General features: G+C 41.8%; 1 protein-coding gene across 1 annotated transcript; it reads right to left on the reverse strand.

The window, feature by feature from the left end:
- Positions 1–2,468: 2,468 nt before the first annotated feature.
- KLHL42 (kelch-like family member 42) lies at positions 2,469–13,833 on the reverse strand. The gene is made up of 3 exons (XM_009881821.1): positions 12,938–13,833; positions 4,520–4,713; positions 2,469–2,920 (listed from the first exon to the last, which is right to left on the reverse strand). The coding sequence occupies exons 1-3, from the start codon at positions 13,831–13,833 to the stop codon at positions 2,469–2,471; spliced, it is 1,542 nt and encodes a 513-aa protein (XP_009880123.1).
- Positions 13,834–13,853: the final 20 nt, after the last annotated feature.

A 13,853-nucleotide genomic window follows, 5' to 3' on the forward strand; every position in this document is an offset into this window, starting at 1 on the left:
GAGGACTTTGCACCATGGATTGACAGAAGGGTCTGATTATTTACAGTCTGAGCTGTCTTTCTCTTCTACATTTGAGCAGGTTCTCCAGATTTTCCACTTGATCACTGGAAGTTGAAACCAACACATAAATAAACCCAGTGTGGAAAGGTCTCGTGAAAAAGAGTGATCACACCTAAAAGATGGTATCATAGCTTTTAGAATGATGACTGCACTTAGAAATGAATGGGTTTGAAAGGACTTGATTAGATATACCACACTGCAAATCTGGGAGTGATGGGTTTCACAGTTGCTTTGCTAGGCAAAAGAATGCTGCAACTCAGATGCAACTCCCTCCACCAGTATCCATCTGAGTTGACTTGTGGATGACTGTAGGGTACTGAATCTGGAACTGAAAAGAAACGAAGGAAAGCAGGTAAAGTAATGTGACTGAGATAATTTATCATGAGATACTGACACACTGCTTCTATTTATTCTAAAACACTTCTGAAAGAAGAATCTTATGAAAGTCACCTTATTCCTTCATTGTAGAAGAGCCATTGTTTGCTCTGATACTGCTGTCAGAACACAGCAGCTGCTCAGCACACTGTGTTTTCAAAGCAATAATCACAGGCTTAACTCACTAAATTCATGCATACAGCTGAACTGTAGACACTAGTTTGGGCCTAAGAGTAACATACTCTGCCAGGCTGCAAAAATTCCACCCAAAAGATAAATCTTGAATATCCGAAATACACGTATCCTAAAAGTGTTCAAACCCAAATCCCCTTATTCTGAACCAAAGAGTTTCCTGGGATTTTCTGTTTGGGTTACTACGCATGATCAGAAGCACCAAAATTATGCACCTAAGCACTAAATGTGTGAGAGCTAATTGGCAAGGCACTTGAAGTCTCTTTTAGGCAGCACTGATTTCATGCAAATCCATGGAGAAGCAGGGAGTTAAAAGAACCTTAAGCTGCCTCCTCCTCCTCTGTACAATATGTACCTATCTTCAAAAGAAGATTCAGATTCCTGAATTCCAATTTAAAACAAAGAAGACAACTCCACATATTAGGAACCTGTTCAGGTGAATTCAATCTCTTGTCTTCTCCTGTAGAGAAACAGCTGGTGCAAAACCAGCATCCCTGCAATGTGTTCAGCACACACCTAATATGGTTATCTCTTCCCTAAAGGCATCAGCAGTGAAACCTTCTCACGGTGAACAAGACCTTTTCCTTTTCCTGTCGTGGGGACACACATCCCACACCTGGCAGGTGCCTTCAGGAGATGCTTATGAACTTGTCAGCTACAAAAAGAAAGAGAGTCAATCATGATTACAATTCTCCCAGGCAATAGGCAGGAACTGGGAAAAGCTCCCAGACTATCTATTCCTGAATCCCTACAAAGGAGTATTCATGGTGACCACAGAGACTAACAACTTTGGGTGGCAAACGAGGTAATCTCTATCAAGTTCCTGGTAACACAAGAAAGAGCCAATATTCACATGTGCCTGCTTTGGGTGATGTTGGCAGGAAGTCATTTACGTAAATCAACCCTTCCGTACCAAGTGACAAATGTCCTGGTTTTCTGTTATCAAGCATGGTGCGCCTGGTGCAGAATCACCATCACATGTGCTCATGCACATTTTCCTAACATGCAACTTGTTGCCAACTATAATATCATCTTTAACACTCAGTACTGCAGAATGCAACAAGGTAACTAAAACTTAAAACCTTTCTGAAGACAAACAAACTTTTCCTTTTGAATTTTCAGCCTTTTCACCTGTATCTTAATGGCAGCAATAAATTCTGCCAACTTCCATTAAAGGAGCATCTAGTATCCAACCAGCAACATAAGCTTCTAGGGAATTCTTCCCAGTCCCTGGCAAAGAATTTCATTACAAATAATTCAGGAGAATATCTTATTTCTTGATGGTACCCCAATTGCTGGCACCTTTGAGAATCTCACTTGCTACTGTAGAAGAGATAAAAATGTGAGAGTGTAAGCAATTTTAAATATTGGTCATTTGACAGGACATAGTTTGTGTGAAAATTTTATTTTAAAAGAAATAATTCCCTTTGTGATTTTTCTTATACTTATTACTTACTTTACTGAATTACTTCCACTTTTACCATGCATACTTCTTGCTCATATTCTACACTGTCTATTAAGATGGAGAATAAAACTAGACTGATTGCTTTTGCCTCTGGAATTCCTTTATCAGTTACCAACATAATAATTTTGTGTTTAAATTGCAAACAATACTCAGTAAAATTTTAATCCAAAGAAATAAAATTTTTAAACTGAAATCTTAAAACTGTTTCTGGAAGCATTTCTCTTCATATTGGATTTTGCAACATTTTTAAAGAACGGAAACAGTACTTTATGCCTACATTATGCAACCACATTACATTCTGAAACTGGAATTATTTAGAGGGAGCAGTATTTCTTCCAAGAATGATTAATGAGCTGAAAAGAAAAACCTGATGCTGTTACACTTCTCGCATATCAGGCAAATACATAGAACAGATCAGCATGTTTTGTCCAAAGGCTGGAAAGCGCCTTAGTGACTCCCAACTGTCCGTAAATATATTATACTTAAGAAAAACACGGTGCTCCAAGCTTGTAGATAAAGTAATATCCCTACTCAATATATAGACTCCATCATTGTGGAGAGTGCAAGTCAAGTTAAGACCCGATTTTGATGTGTTTTCTTTGAGGTAGAGCCATTCTTTGGTAGCAATGTTGTAAGACTGCACAGTTAACGCGTCCTCACTTTGGTTGGATTTTTGGTTTGGTCCAAGTTCATGAATACAACCCCCTACCAGATATATAGTTTCTTCAACAGAGAGCATCTGTTGTTTGCGAACATGGACATCACAAAGTTCAAAGTTGGTCCAGGAATCAGAAGTGGGACAGTACTGCAAAATGTTCATATTCCTATCTGAAACAGAGGAGAGATATTTACAAATAAACAAATATATTAGAAGGTACTCATGGAGGAGGATTCTTCTTCCCTACAAACTATATCAGCCATAATTACAGATTGTTAATGTATTACAGTGCAAAAGCATAGCAGACCAGGGAAGAAATATTGATTATTGAGAACTACAACTCTTTGCCCTTGACAAAAAAGCTTGAACATTCTGTTCCTTTGCAGAGGAAAAAATCAAGCTACTTCTGGCACATTACATGACGTAAATCTGGGGATGCAGATTTTAGCAGAATAATCCCTACCTTTTAACTTAGGCTTTTAATTTTGTCTTCGATTGATATGTAAGATTTTTTTTATGGAAAGGGAAATGGAGCAATATTCTGCTCTCCAACAGTGATCACAGATGAATCAAATTATCACGAAGATGGCATGCTTCATTAATGGCTGTCAAGTGATGATTTATCATCCAAGCTTAACTTTGATACTTTGCATTTCATTCCATAAATCAAAGTTTTATGGAATAAAATTCATAAAGCTAATTACATTTCAGCAAGTGGCACGGATGACCTATGGGCACATGTTCAATGCCTTATAAAGAAAGAAACACACATTGTAAAAATTATTTAAGAACCAGGAACTCCATGTTCCAGCATCAGACAGATGCACAGAAAAAAAGTGAAGCCATATCTATACTTCAGTTACAACTCAGTGGATGCATGTGTTTGCAATACTGCTATTCTATGAAATTGTTACAGTACCACCCTGATTTATAGTGCAATGGAGACCCTGGCTGTGTCCAAGGCTTCACTAAATTAACACAGAATTCACAGAACTCATTAGCTAGTAAATTCAGTTTCAGTCTCTGGAGACCTGAGCTTAAATTCAAATTCAAGTGACAAGCAGCAACAGGTTTGCAGACTCCAGGCTGGTCTTTTAATAAAATCTGCTCCGTATTATGAGTCTATCCTGCATAATGATCTCCAGATGAGCTCCCAAGTGGAACAGCAGACAGTGACATACTCACAAGTTATGTAAGGGCACAGGTATAAATAGCCATGAATGCAACTGGATTGTCATGAATGAAATGCATTAGCAGCATGATTAGGGAGATGCTGCTATAGCATTTCATTGCACTCTGATGATTTCCAGTCAATGTTCATTACTTTACATTGCCTTCTTGAACACCTAATCCACTTTAATGATGGCAGATATTTTCTTCAGATTTCTTCAGATTTTTCCTTCTGACAGTCTAAACCAAGTATTTAAAATGTAAACAAAGTGCATCTGTTGAGACCTCTCTTTCTACTGTATGATCAAAATCCAAAAAAAAGGAGGGCTAAGCTGTGTGTTCCCTTAAAACGACAGAGCCCCAGGTCCATGTAGGCCCTGAAAAAAGAGAAATACCTGATTCCTGTATGACAGAGCTAATTTTTTTTTGTTTCAATTGTCCATTGTTTTCTACCAGTGATTTATTTCTACATGTTTTAATGAGTACTATGCAGCTTTCTACATCAGTTCAAAAGATGTTCTGAAAAGAGAATAAAATTATCTGCGCCTTAAAAGAAATCAGATTTTTTTTAAAAAAAAAAGTAAAACCAAGCTTTCTACCTCGTGTAGTGTATCCTCCAATAACGTAGATCTTGCCCTTGCACTCACAAGCTGAGAATTCTGCAAGTGGGTTTGGCATGGATGCTACGAAATTCCACCAGTCATTTTCTGGGTTATAGCACTCCACGTTGGAAAGGGATTGACCACCGATGGCATACAGCTTTCCATTTACAGCTAAAAGCTTAAAATTGGACCTGAAAGAAAAGATTGCAGCACTGAAATAGGTTTCATAGATGTACAGAAAATTATAGGAAAGAAAGCTCGTCCTATCCAGGCTCCAACATACCCATCATCACTTACAACTTGTACCATCATTTCATATATTATAGCATCTGAACTCTTCTGTGCAAGGCCAAAATTCTGTAATTACACTGTAATTACTTAGGACAGTAACCAGTGACATTCTGGGTGTTGATGATGTTGATGCTGAGACTGATGAATAATTTATTTTGGATTTCAATCTGTCACAGTTTAAGCTCTAAATGTTTAGTTAACTAATGTGTTCAGTAGATGTCTCATTTTTACCAGGCTTTTAATAAAGTACCTTTAGTAGAGAAAAATGTATTACATATACACACAGTCAGGGATATTATTTTAGTTAAAATTGCAGGAATTTCAAACAAGGCCTGCTAAATACACCCTCCATCCCACTGAAGCAAGATATATCTGTAAATTAATGCTCCAACCATAGCTGAACAAAATACATTTGCTGTCCACAGGCAACGTCCTATTCTTTTATTTTTCATTCTGTTCCATTATGCGCGGCAAAGGGCAACTGTCTAACTACTGAAGCGCAAGAAGCCTTACGTCTTACACTTTTAAGATAATACAGGCAAAACCAAATGGTCTGTGGATGTTAAAGTGCGAGTCTGTAGGAAGAAATTGGAGGGTGTGAAGTTAGAGGGCTTGTACGCTCAGCTCTTCTTCCCGGCTACGGATGAAAGACGAGTTCTTCCTCTCCTCAGAAACAGTCTCATTGCCTAGAAAAATTGTTCCTTCTCTACCACTGAGCCAAACTGAGATTTTACCACGCAGAATCCCAATTAACTAAATGTGTGAAAGTCACTGGAGTGCACGAGTTCAGCATAAAGCCAAAGGGGGAACTGCATTACGTCTGTAAAAGCAAAGTGGTGCTTCAGACTTGCATTGGCCTGCTGAGCAGTAAAGTGAGTTTTACTCTGCATGAATCCAAGATTCAAAACTTACCGCTAAGTAGTTTTGCAGGGTTTTGTCTGGACAAAATGAACCCTGCCTAGCAGCAGACTGCCCTGCAATTTCTTTTTATTAAATATATTTGGAAAAAGAATTTGTCTCCAGATGGAATCATTTTGTTCTTGTCATCCTGATATAGCTTTGGAAACTAAAATGCTCCTTTGAAGGAATTAATTGCTTTTTATTCTTTTTTTTTTTTTTTTTTTTTTTGCTGACATTTACGATTAGGTCACTCTGTTCGTCTCCTCTCCACAGCCATTATGTTTTCCATCTTAGAGAATCCAGAATAGCATGGCAATCAATAGTGGGTATGAAATGAGGATAATTACTTGCAAAACATTATGATTTTCAAAGCAATGTACCTGTTCTAAAAGTTATGGAGGAAAAAAAAAAAAACTCCACACATTAACACAGGGACAAAACCACAAAAAGTAAATGCCTTTTCAAAGCAATCCTTTAAAATCTAAAGCATGTTAGAAAGTCTCTAACTCTGTGCCTGTGATGGAGATGGCACAGGATTTTTGGCTTATAAAATGAGTTCACACGGACACAGATAGTGTTTCCCTATGCTAAGATCTTCTAGCCACTTTTAAAACATGCTAAGTTTGGCCACTGAGGACATGAATTAACAAGTGTGTAGCGTCAGAACATTAAAGAATTCAGGTTTCCTAATTCGCACGTGCTTCTCCAGTTACCCTCTAATTGTAGCCTCTTACTATTTTATCTGAATGGAGGCAATTTATCCATTTTTTGCTTCATGGCCTTCATATCACTGCATCAATTCTTGCAGCACAGGGAAAACTATCTGGTGAAAGATGTACAGCACAACTTTCAACTTCAATTATTCTAGAAGGAAGCCACATACGTTTGTGTCAGTCATTTAACCACTTCCAACGCTTGTTAAAATGGATGACATTCGGTGGAAGTACCTCAGATTTATGGAACACTTTAACTATGAGGTTAATTTTACTCAAAAGTAGCCATAAGTATCCATCAGCATACTTTATATGAAAGTTTAGACAACAGCTCAATATGTTATGAAAAACTTCTGCCATTCACCTTTCAGTGCCAGTAACAGCAGGTGTTTTTATGGAGAGTGAACATTAGGAAATATTTAGTGTATTTTTACACTCTATTAATGTGTTGGAGCAGCTGGAAACAAGGAAAGCAAACATTGAGCAACCAGCCAGCTCTCCACAACTAACGACTGTTCCATGGACTACAGCTTGGAAACAACAGAGCTAAACAGTCCATCTGGTTCAACTGCAGTAAAAGTCCACTCGCATCAGTAAGTTATCTAAACTTGGGGGATCAAAAGTACTTTCCAAATGCCAGGCTTAGTGAGCACCCTTCTTGTTGGGACAAGATTGGGTATGAGCTGTCTTCTCATGTCACTCGTTTCCTCTGAAAGGCCCCAAGGAACAGAAGCAAGTGCGAGCTGTGGGGCGTTACCATACTTCAAATTATACATTGTTTATTCAACAAAGACAAGTGCAAAGCTCCATATGCAGGAAGAAAGAAAAATTAATGCATAGATGTGTGGGATCTGGGGGTCAGAGCGTATAGCTTTCTGACTAGAAGACAACATTCCACAACTTGCAAAAAAAACCCTAAATTGTTCTGGATTATTAACAGCAATAGATGTATCTGTAGGAGACCACTATGAAAGTGGCTACAAAGAGGACATCAAGCATTCTTCTCATTCACTGACAGACATCATTTAGTATACAAGAAAAAGTTAGCATAGATATTACAGAAGATTTCCTGATGAGAGGGATAGCTAAACACGGGAGCAAGTTACCTGGGAGGAAGGAGGTTGGAATCTGCATTGCCGGAAGGTTTCAAGAACAAGTTAGACATGTATTTGCAAGGTAAGCTTGGTCCTGCTGTAGAGCAGGAAGGTCGGACTAACTAACCTGTGGTTCCTACCTGCCAAATGATCAACTTTAACCTTAAAATTTCTCACGAATCAGATTACTTTTTTCTAGTGTTAAAGCATTTACAACAAAGAATCATGAAAGCACAGTTATGAAGGCAATTCCAAAGCATTTTACACTTATGCATCAACCACTTTTTTTTTTTTTTTAACATTCCTAATATGAGTCTGCAGAGCACACTGCATCCAACCTTTAGCTTTGGAAGCATGTGATACATTTGTGATAAATGTGATGTGAACACTTCTAATTTAATTTTTTTTAATAAGTCTGATTTCCCCCAACACAGAGGAATTTTGAGTGAAAAAAAAAACATGAAGAATGCAGAAAAAGAAGGTCACATAAACCTTCACCATTCCCCAGGAGCATCCTCTGCTATATTCCTGCAAGAGTCCTCAGAGTGGCAGCAGTTCAGGCACAGATTGCTCACAAAAATCATGTTCCACATGCTTGTGTATAATCTCAGCCAGAGGCGTTACAAAGGTCTTCCAAGCCTGGAAGATTTACCTGCCATGAATGTTCTGAAGGAAAATAGAAGTGGAATATACAGCTGTAACTGGCACGTGCAGTAGAAATCCTACGAGTACCTTATTTTTAAATAGCAAATAGCATAGGGCATTACTCGAACAGTTCCCAAAGCACCTTGTTACCTCCCTGTCACCAAACACCGCAAGGGATCTTGGGCAATAATTACATGAAGTCTCTTCCACGAAAAAGACCAGGTAGTTCTCTAAAGTCACTATTCCAAGTACAGCAATATCTCTAGAATTAAAAGATCTTGAAACTGCGATCTGTTATGGACCATTTGTGACCGGCCCCAGATTCCCCATTGTGGGAGAGCCCTGAGCACGGCAGCGCTCCGCTCCATCATCCCTTCTCATGGCAGTCAACAGCCATAAATATTACTTAGCGTCTGAACGGCTAAGCAACTGCTTAGGAAGTGAGTTACTACTTAATGACACAAAATTACAAAGAAATTTATTTTTGGAGCAATAGCAGGTCTGGTCTGATGTGAATTCCTAACAACGTGACATTATTGTCCCTGGGAAAGGGAGCTGCCGCCATGCCGGAGTTTGTGCCGGCACCGGGACATGGTTCAGCACAGTTTTGCTGCAACAGGTTTCTGTAGAATAAAGATGGGGCTGTGGGTTGCAAACAGCCACGCTGGGCTGTCCCCATTGTCCTCAGGAACATGCAGGGGATGGACATGCACGAGGGCTCTGGACCAAATAGCAAATCCCATCCCCAGGGCAAACCAGCCTGTAATTATCATCGGTGTTTCAGAAACAGCAGCACCAGCTATGGCTGCTGTGGATGTGAAATTTAAGGCAGAAAAGCTCTAGTATTCCCAAAGGGAAAAGGCTGCTGGCAGGCAATATGTGCTCACAGCCCAGAAAGCCACCGTTATCCCGGGCTGCATCCCCAGCAGCGTGGCCAGCAGGGTGAGGGAGGGGACTCTGCCCCTCTGCTCTGCTCTGGTGAGACCCCACCTGGAATATTACATCCAGCTCTGGGGTCACCAACGTGAGAAGGACATGGACGTGTTGAAGCGGTTCCAGAGGAGGCCACAGAGGTGCTTCCGAGGTTTGGAGCACCTCTGCTGTGAGGGCAGGCTGAGAGAGTTGGGGTTGTTCAGCCTGGAGAAGAGAAGGCTCCGGGGAGACCTTAGAGCCCCTTCCAGTCCCCAAAGGGGCTACAGGAAAGCTGGGGAGGGACTCTTGATCAGGGAAGGCAGTGATGGGACGAGGGGGAGTGGTTTTAAATTGAAAGAGGGCAGACTTAGATTAGATATTAGGAGGAAATTCTTTCCTGTGAGGGTGGTGAGGCACTGGCCCAGGTTGCCCAGAGAAGCTGTGGCTGCCCCATCCCTGGCGGTGCTCAAGGCCAGGTTGGATGGGTCTCTGAGCAACCTGGTCTGGTGGGAAGTGTCCCTGCCCATGGCAGGGGGGGTGGACCAGATGACCTTTAAAGGTCTCTTCCAACCCAAACCATTCTGTGATTCTGTCATTTAGCCCTCAGATGACGAGAAATTCCAGGCTCTGTCACAGGCTTCCTATATGAGCCTGAGCGAATTATTTTATCTCCCTTGTGTATGCATAAATAGGGAATAACACTTTCTCAAGCTTATGTGGGCATCACGAGAATAATATACAGGAGTTACCTATTGTGAATAAATTTGAAACTACAGTAATAAGACCTCTACATCTAGAAAGAAAGCTAACAGCTATAACCTAAACCAGAATGACTGATTGCTAAGTATTCAGTATACATCTGATGTCTTTTGTTGACTTAGAAGTAAGTTGGGACTATTTCATCTATGTATGTGTAGAGAATCCCAACATAGTAGGATTCTATATTATAATAATGGAAATAATTAAAGATAAAAATATCGCAGAATTTACAAGGTATGTTGAGAGAAAATAACTTCTTATATTAACAGCAAATCAGCACAATTATTCCCACAACTCCTCAGCCTTCTCTTGAGGCCAACATACGCATCCATTCATATAGGCCAGATCCAGCTACTCTTAAAATGTTGTCTGAAGTCAAACCAACTTCAACGGGGACTAGAACCCTCCCTCAAGGTATGTAAAAAACGCATCCATGGGATGTAATTATATCAGCTGACATAAATTCATTTGGCAGACAGTCACATGACTGTAATTCCTAAGCAACAGGCTGGGCAACAGCCCTGCTTATTTTACTACAGCACAACAAACTAAAAATACAATGCTGAGCAAAGTGCAGATCTAATTGCAGCACATCTGCGTGGCAGACAGGCAACAGTGACGTTCCTGTTGAATGCAAACTCCCTGATCCTAAGAATCTCTCTGCTCTTGGCTCGTACGGCACAAGTCATCCCTTCCTGCATTCTGGCCACTAAATGTCAAGCCGGTCACCAAAGCGCTGAAATGTTATGTCAGATAGACAAAATAATAATAACTTCAGAGTCGAGGCTCCATGAAGATATTAAAGTCAAAAGCATGTTTTGTAGAGGGGTCAGCAGAGTTTCCATGAAAAAAACTTCCCCTGCTTATCCTTCAGAGAGCAACATACTCACTTACAACCTTGCAGTCTAGAGGCAGACATAATTCTGGTTTCTTTTGGACCTGAAATAACTACCATGAAATATAAGAATAGAGACAATTCCAAAAATATCCATTCACATATTACTTTTCTGCTATAAATGGCCAATGTGAAATTCCATGCTGAGGAATACCTTGCTGTCACCTGTGATCGGCTTCAAGATTAAGTTGGTATGGCAGTGTAGTTGAAAATATTAATATAAGGAGAAAATATCCATGTGTTTGTTTCAGATATAATGGTTATATATCCTAGAAAAAAGGGAAAGCGTAGAGGGGAAAAGGTTGATCTAGAGTTCTAACAGTCGGGTCATAAGGTGAAAAAAGGGCCTCGAAAAAGCATTATTTAAAAAAGCCTTCATTCACCATGCTGCAGAATCGTGACACGTAATAACGTCTCTCTTGCTATACGCATCACACAAACCAATGCCAAAACGTTGTAACTTGGTCAATGTGGGACTTCTATGTTTCAGTTAATTTCCATTAACGCTGTGTGGGCTGATCCCACCATCATTTCCCATTGACAGCAGTGTGCTCTCAATCACACTCACACAAAAGCAAGACTGCCAAAGCAAGGCCGCCTAAAACATCTCAGTTCCCAAAGGCACTTCGGTGAAGACTGCTTACAGGCTCAGGCTCTAAGAATATGTCCGCAAGAAAAGGTCTCTGCAGTGTTTAAAAGCTAAATCCCTATTTTAGAGATACTATTTTTCACAACACCTTTCCAAGCCAGAAATATCCCGGGTTTATGATCAATTCTGATGCCTGATGAGGCAATCATTTCAGTGAAATTCTCACAACAACATGGGAAGTAAGGAAAAAAAAAAAAAAAAGGTGAAATGGGAAAGAACTCATTTTAGGTCAAACCCCTGTTTTGAGGGGGTTTAGCTGGCAAGCTCGCTGGAATAGAGACCTTGCTGTTTTACTAGCCAGATACAAAGCATTTATGCCAATGTTTGGGGTCTCTGGATGGTCCTTGAATCTACTGGATGGAGAAGAGAATTTCCATTCTACAGTGAATTTTGGCCTCCTTACTTGGTTTAGCTCTGATTCAGGCAGAGAAGATAAAAATTCAAGCACTTTTTCTAAAATTGAAACAATGAGGAGGTTGACATTGGATAAACAGAAACATTTTGTTTCAACAAAGTAAAAGGCTTTATTTTGATAACTCTGGAGCGTGATTAAGGTAGAGCAGCCACAATCTTGGCCAGGGAGATGGGACCCCTCAAGGCTAGCTCTCTATTATTCTTTCAAATGTAAATTATACAAGTGTTTCTGAATACTAAGTTAAACATAAATGTCAAACAAACAATTCAAAAAGACAAAGGAAAAAAGCAAAATGGTGAAAATGATGCACGATTCCCAGATCCAAATATTCCCATAAAGTGAGAAATTTCTCACAATCTTCCTGACATTTTTCCAGTGAATATTTCACTGAAATGCAGGCCTACAAAACATTCAAATTTTTATGAAAGTACAAACCAATGAAAAACTGCTCCAACCAAAATTTTTCAGCCACCTCTAGCTCTGATAGACTGTACAACCCCACTAAGAGTAGGAAAACTTGTCACTTAAGAGTACTGGAGTTAAAATATACCATAAAGAAAGTAAGAGAAGAATTTTATCTTTTTTTTTTAATCTTTGTTATTTTTGGAAGAATTTCTACTACCAGCAAAACAGCTGTGTGGAGAGACTGGCTCCTTGTATATCACAATTTAAATGAAACGTCCACCACCATTTCACACCGAGGTGAACGATCACACGTGGTGGAGAGCTGTAGCAGAGTCCTCCTCTGCAGACACCTGGCTCTTGTTCTCCTACAGCTGAGGCCTTAACCACCAGCATTTACGCAACAAAGTCCTGTCCTCCTCACCCTGCCCTTGCCACCACAGCTCCCTGTGCCATGCAGAGGGGGCCCCTAAGGAGAAGAGAGGCTGCAGCACTGTGCTGTGGTGGGATGACTACTGCTGCTGGTAAAGACAAGGTTTGCCAGGCTTGTCCGGTGGCACGCTGCCAAGCACTGCGGTCCTTCCCACCACACGATGCAAGAGGTGTGGGCGATTCATGGCACAGAGACAGGTCTGAATCACTTCTCACAACATGGAGTTAAGTCAACACCACTTGACCTCAACAGGGTCTATTTTGACAACATACATGGACACATGTGTATTTCAGGGAGCAAAGGTTACCTCTTCTGGTTCATTGAAGCCAGCTGACTCCATTCGTTTAGGCAAGGGTTGTAACAATGGGCAGCCGAAATCTCCTGGCTGGTGATCCTGTAGCCCCCTACGATGAACAGGTAGTTGTCCAGCATCGCCGACCCGTAGCCTCGGACATTCACCAGATCAGGGGGCAGGTTGTTGGCCAGGGGCAGCCACCTCTCTGCTTCCTCATCGTATCTCAGCATAGACCAGGGGGCTTCCACCGGCGGGTGACAGCCCAGAGGCAAGCCCAGGGAGGAGGAACCCATGAAGTCCCCAATGGCTACAAGGGTGGCCGTGCCCCTCATCCGCCTCTCCTTCAAGTGCTGCTGGAGAGCATGGGGCAGGAGGAGATGTGGCCGGGCATCAGGCCTCCGCAGCACCTGATGGTAATGGGTGGCCATGAAGTCTAGACAGGCATCGTGCAAGTCCTGGAGACCGTAGACCTGAGCCAGGCGGTGCAGCTCGAAGCAGTTGCCCAGCCTCACCTGGGAGAGGAGCAGGCGGAGCAAGGGGGTGACCTGCAGGTAGGAAGCAGCCTCCACCAGCTCCTCCAGCAAAGGGGGCTCCTCATCGCCCCCCTCCTCCTGCTCCAGCCTGGCCAGGCAGGAGGTGTTGATGAAGTCCAGCACCAGCTCCAGCCCCAGAGCGCTCAGCCCCCCGCGCAGCAGCTGCTCCTCCTGGCCCTGCCCTGCCTCCCGCATGCCCGAGCGGTAGAGGGCTCGGAAATAGTCACTCTGCTCGATCAGCTTCCTCTTGCACACCGGGTAGCACTTGTCCCCCAGCCGGATCTGCACCACCTCCTCCCCCTCACCGGCCCCAACCCCTTCTTCCCCTTCCCCCTCCTCTTCCTCCCGCCGCTGCCGCCGCCCCGCCAGGGACATGGCTCACCCCCTCCCCTGGC

This window comes from Charadrius vociferus, unplaced genomic scaffold (assembly GCF_000708025.1).
Source record: "Charadrius vociferus isolate BGI_N301 unplaced genomic scaffold, ASM70802v2 scaffold413, whole genome shotgun sequence".
Lineage (NCBI taxonomy): Eukaryota > Metazoa > Chordata > Aves > Charadriiformes > Charadriidae > Charadrius > Charadrius vociferus.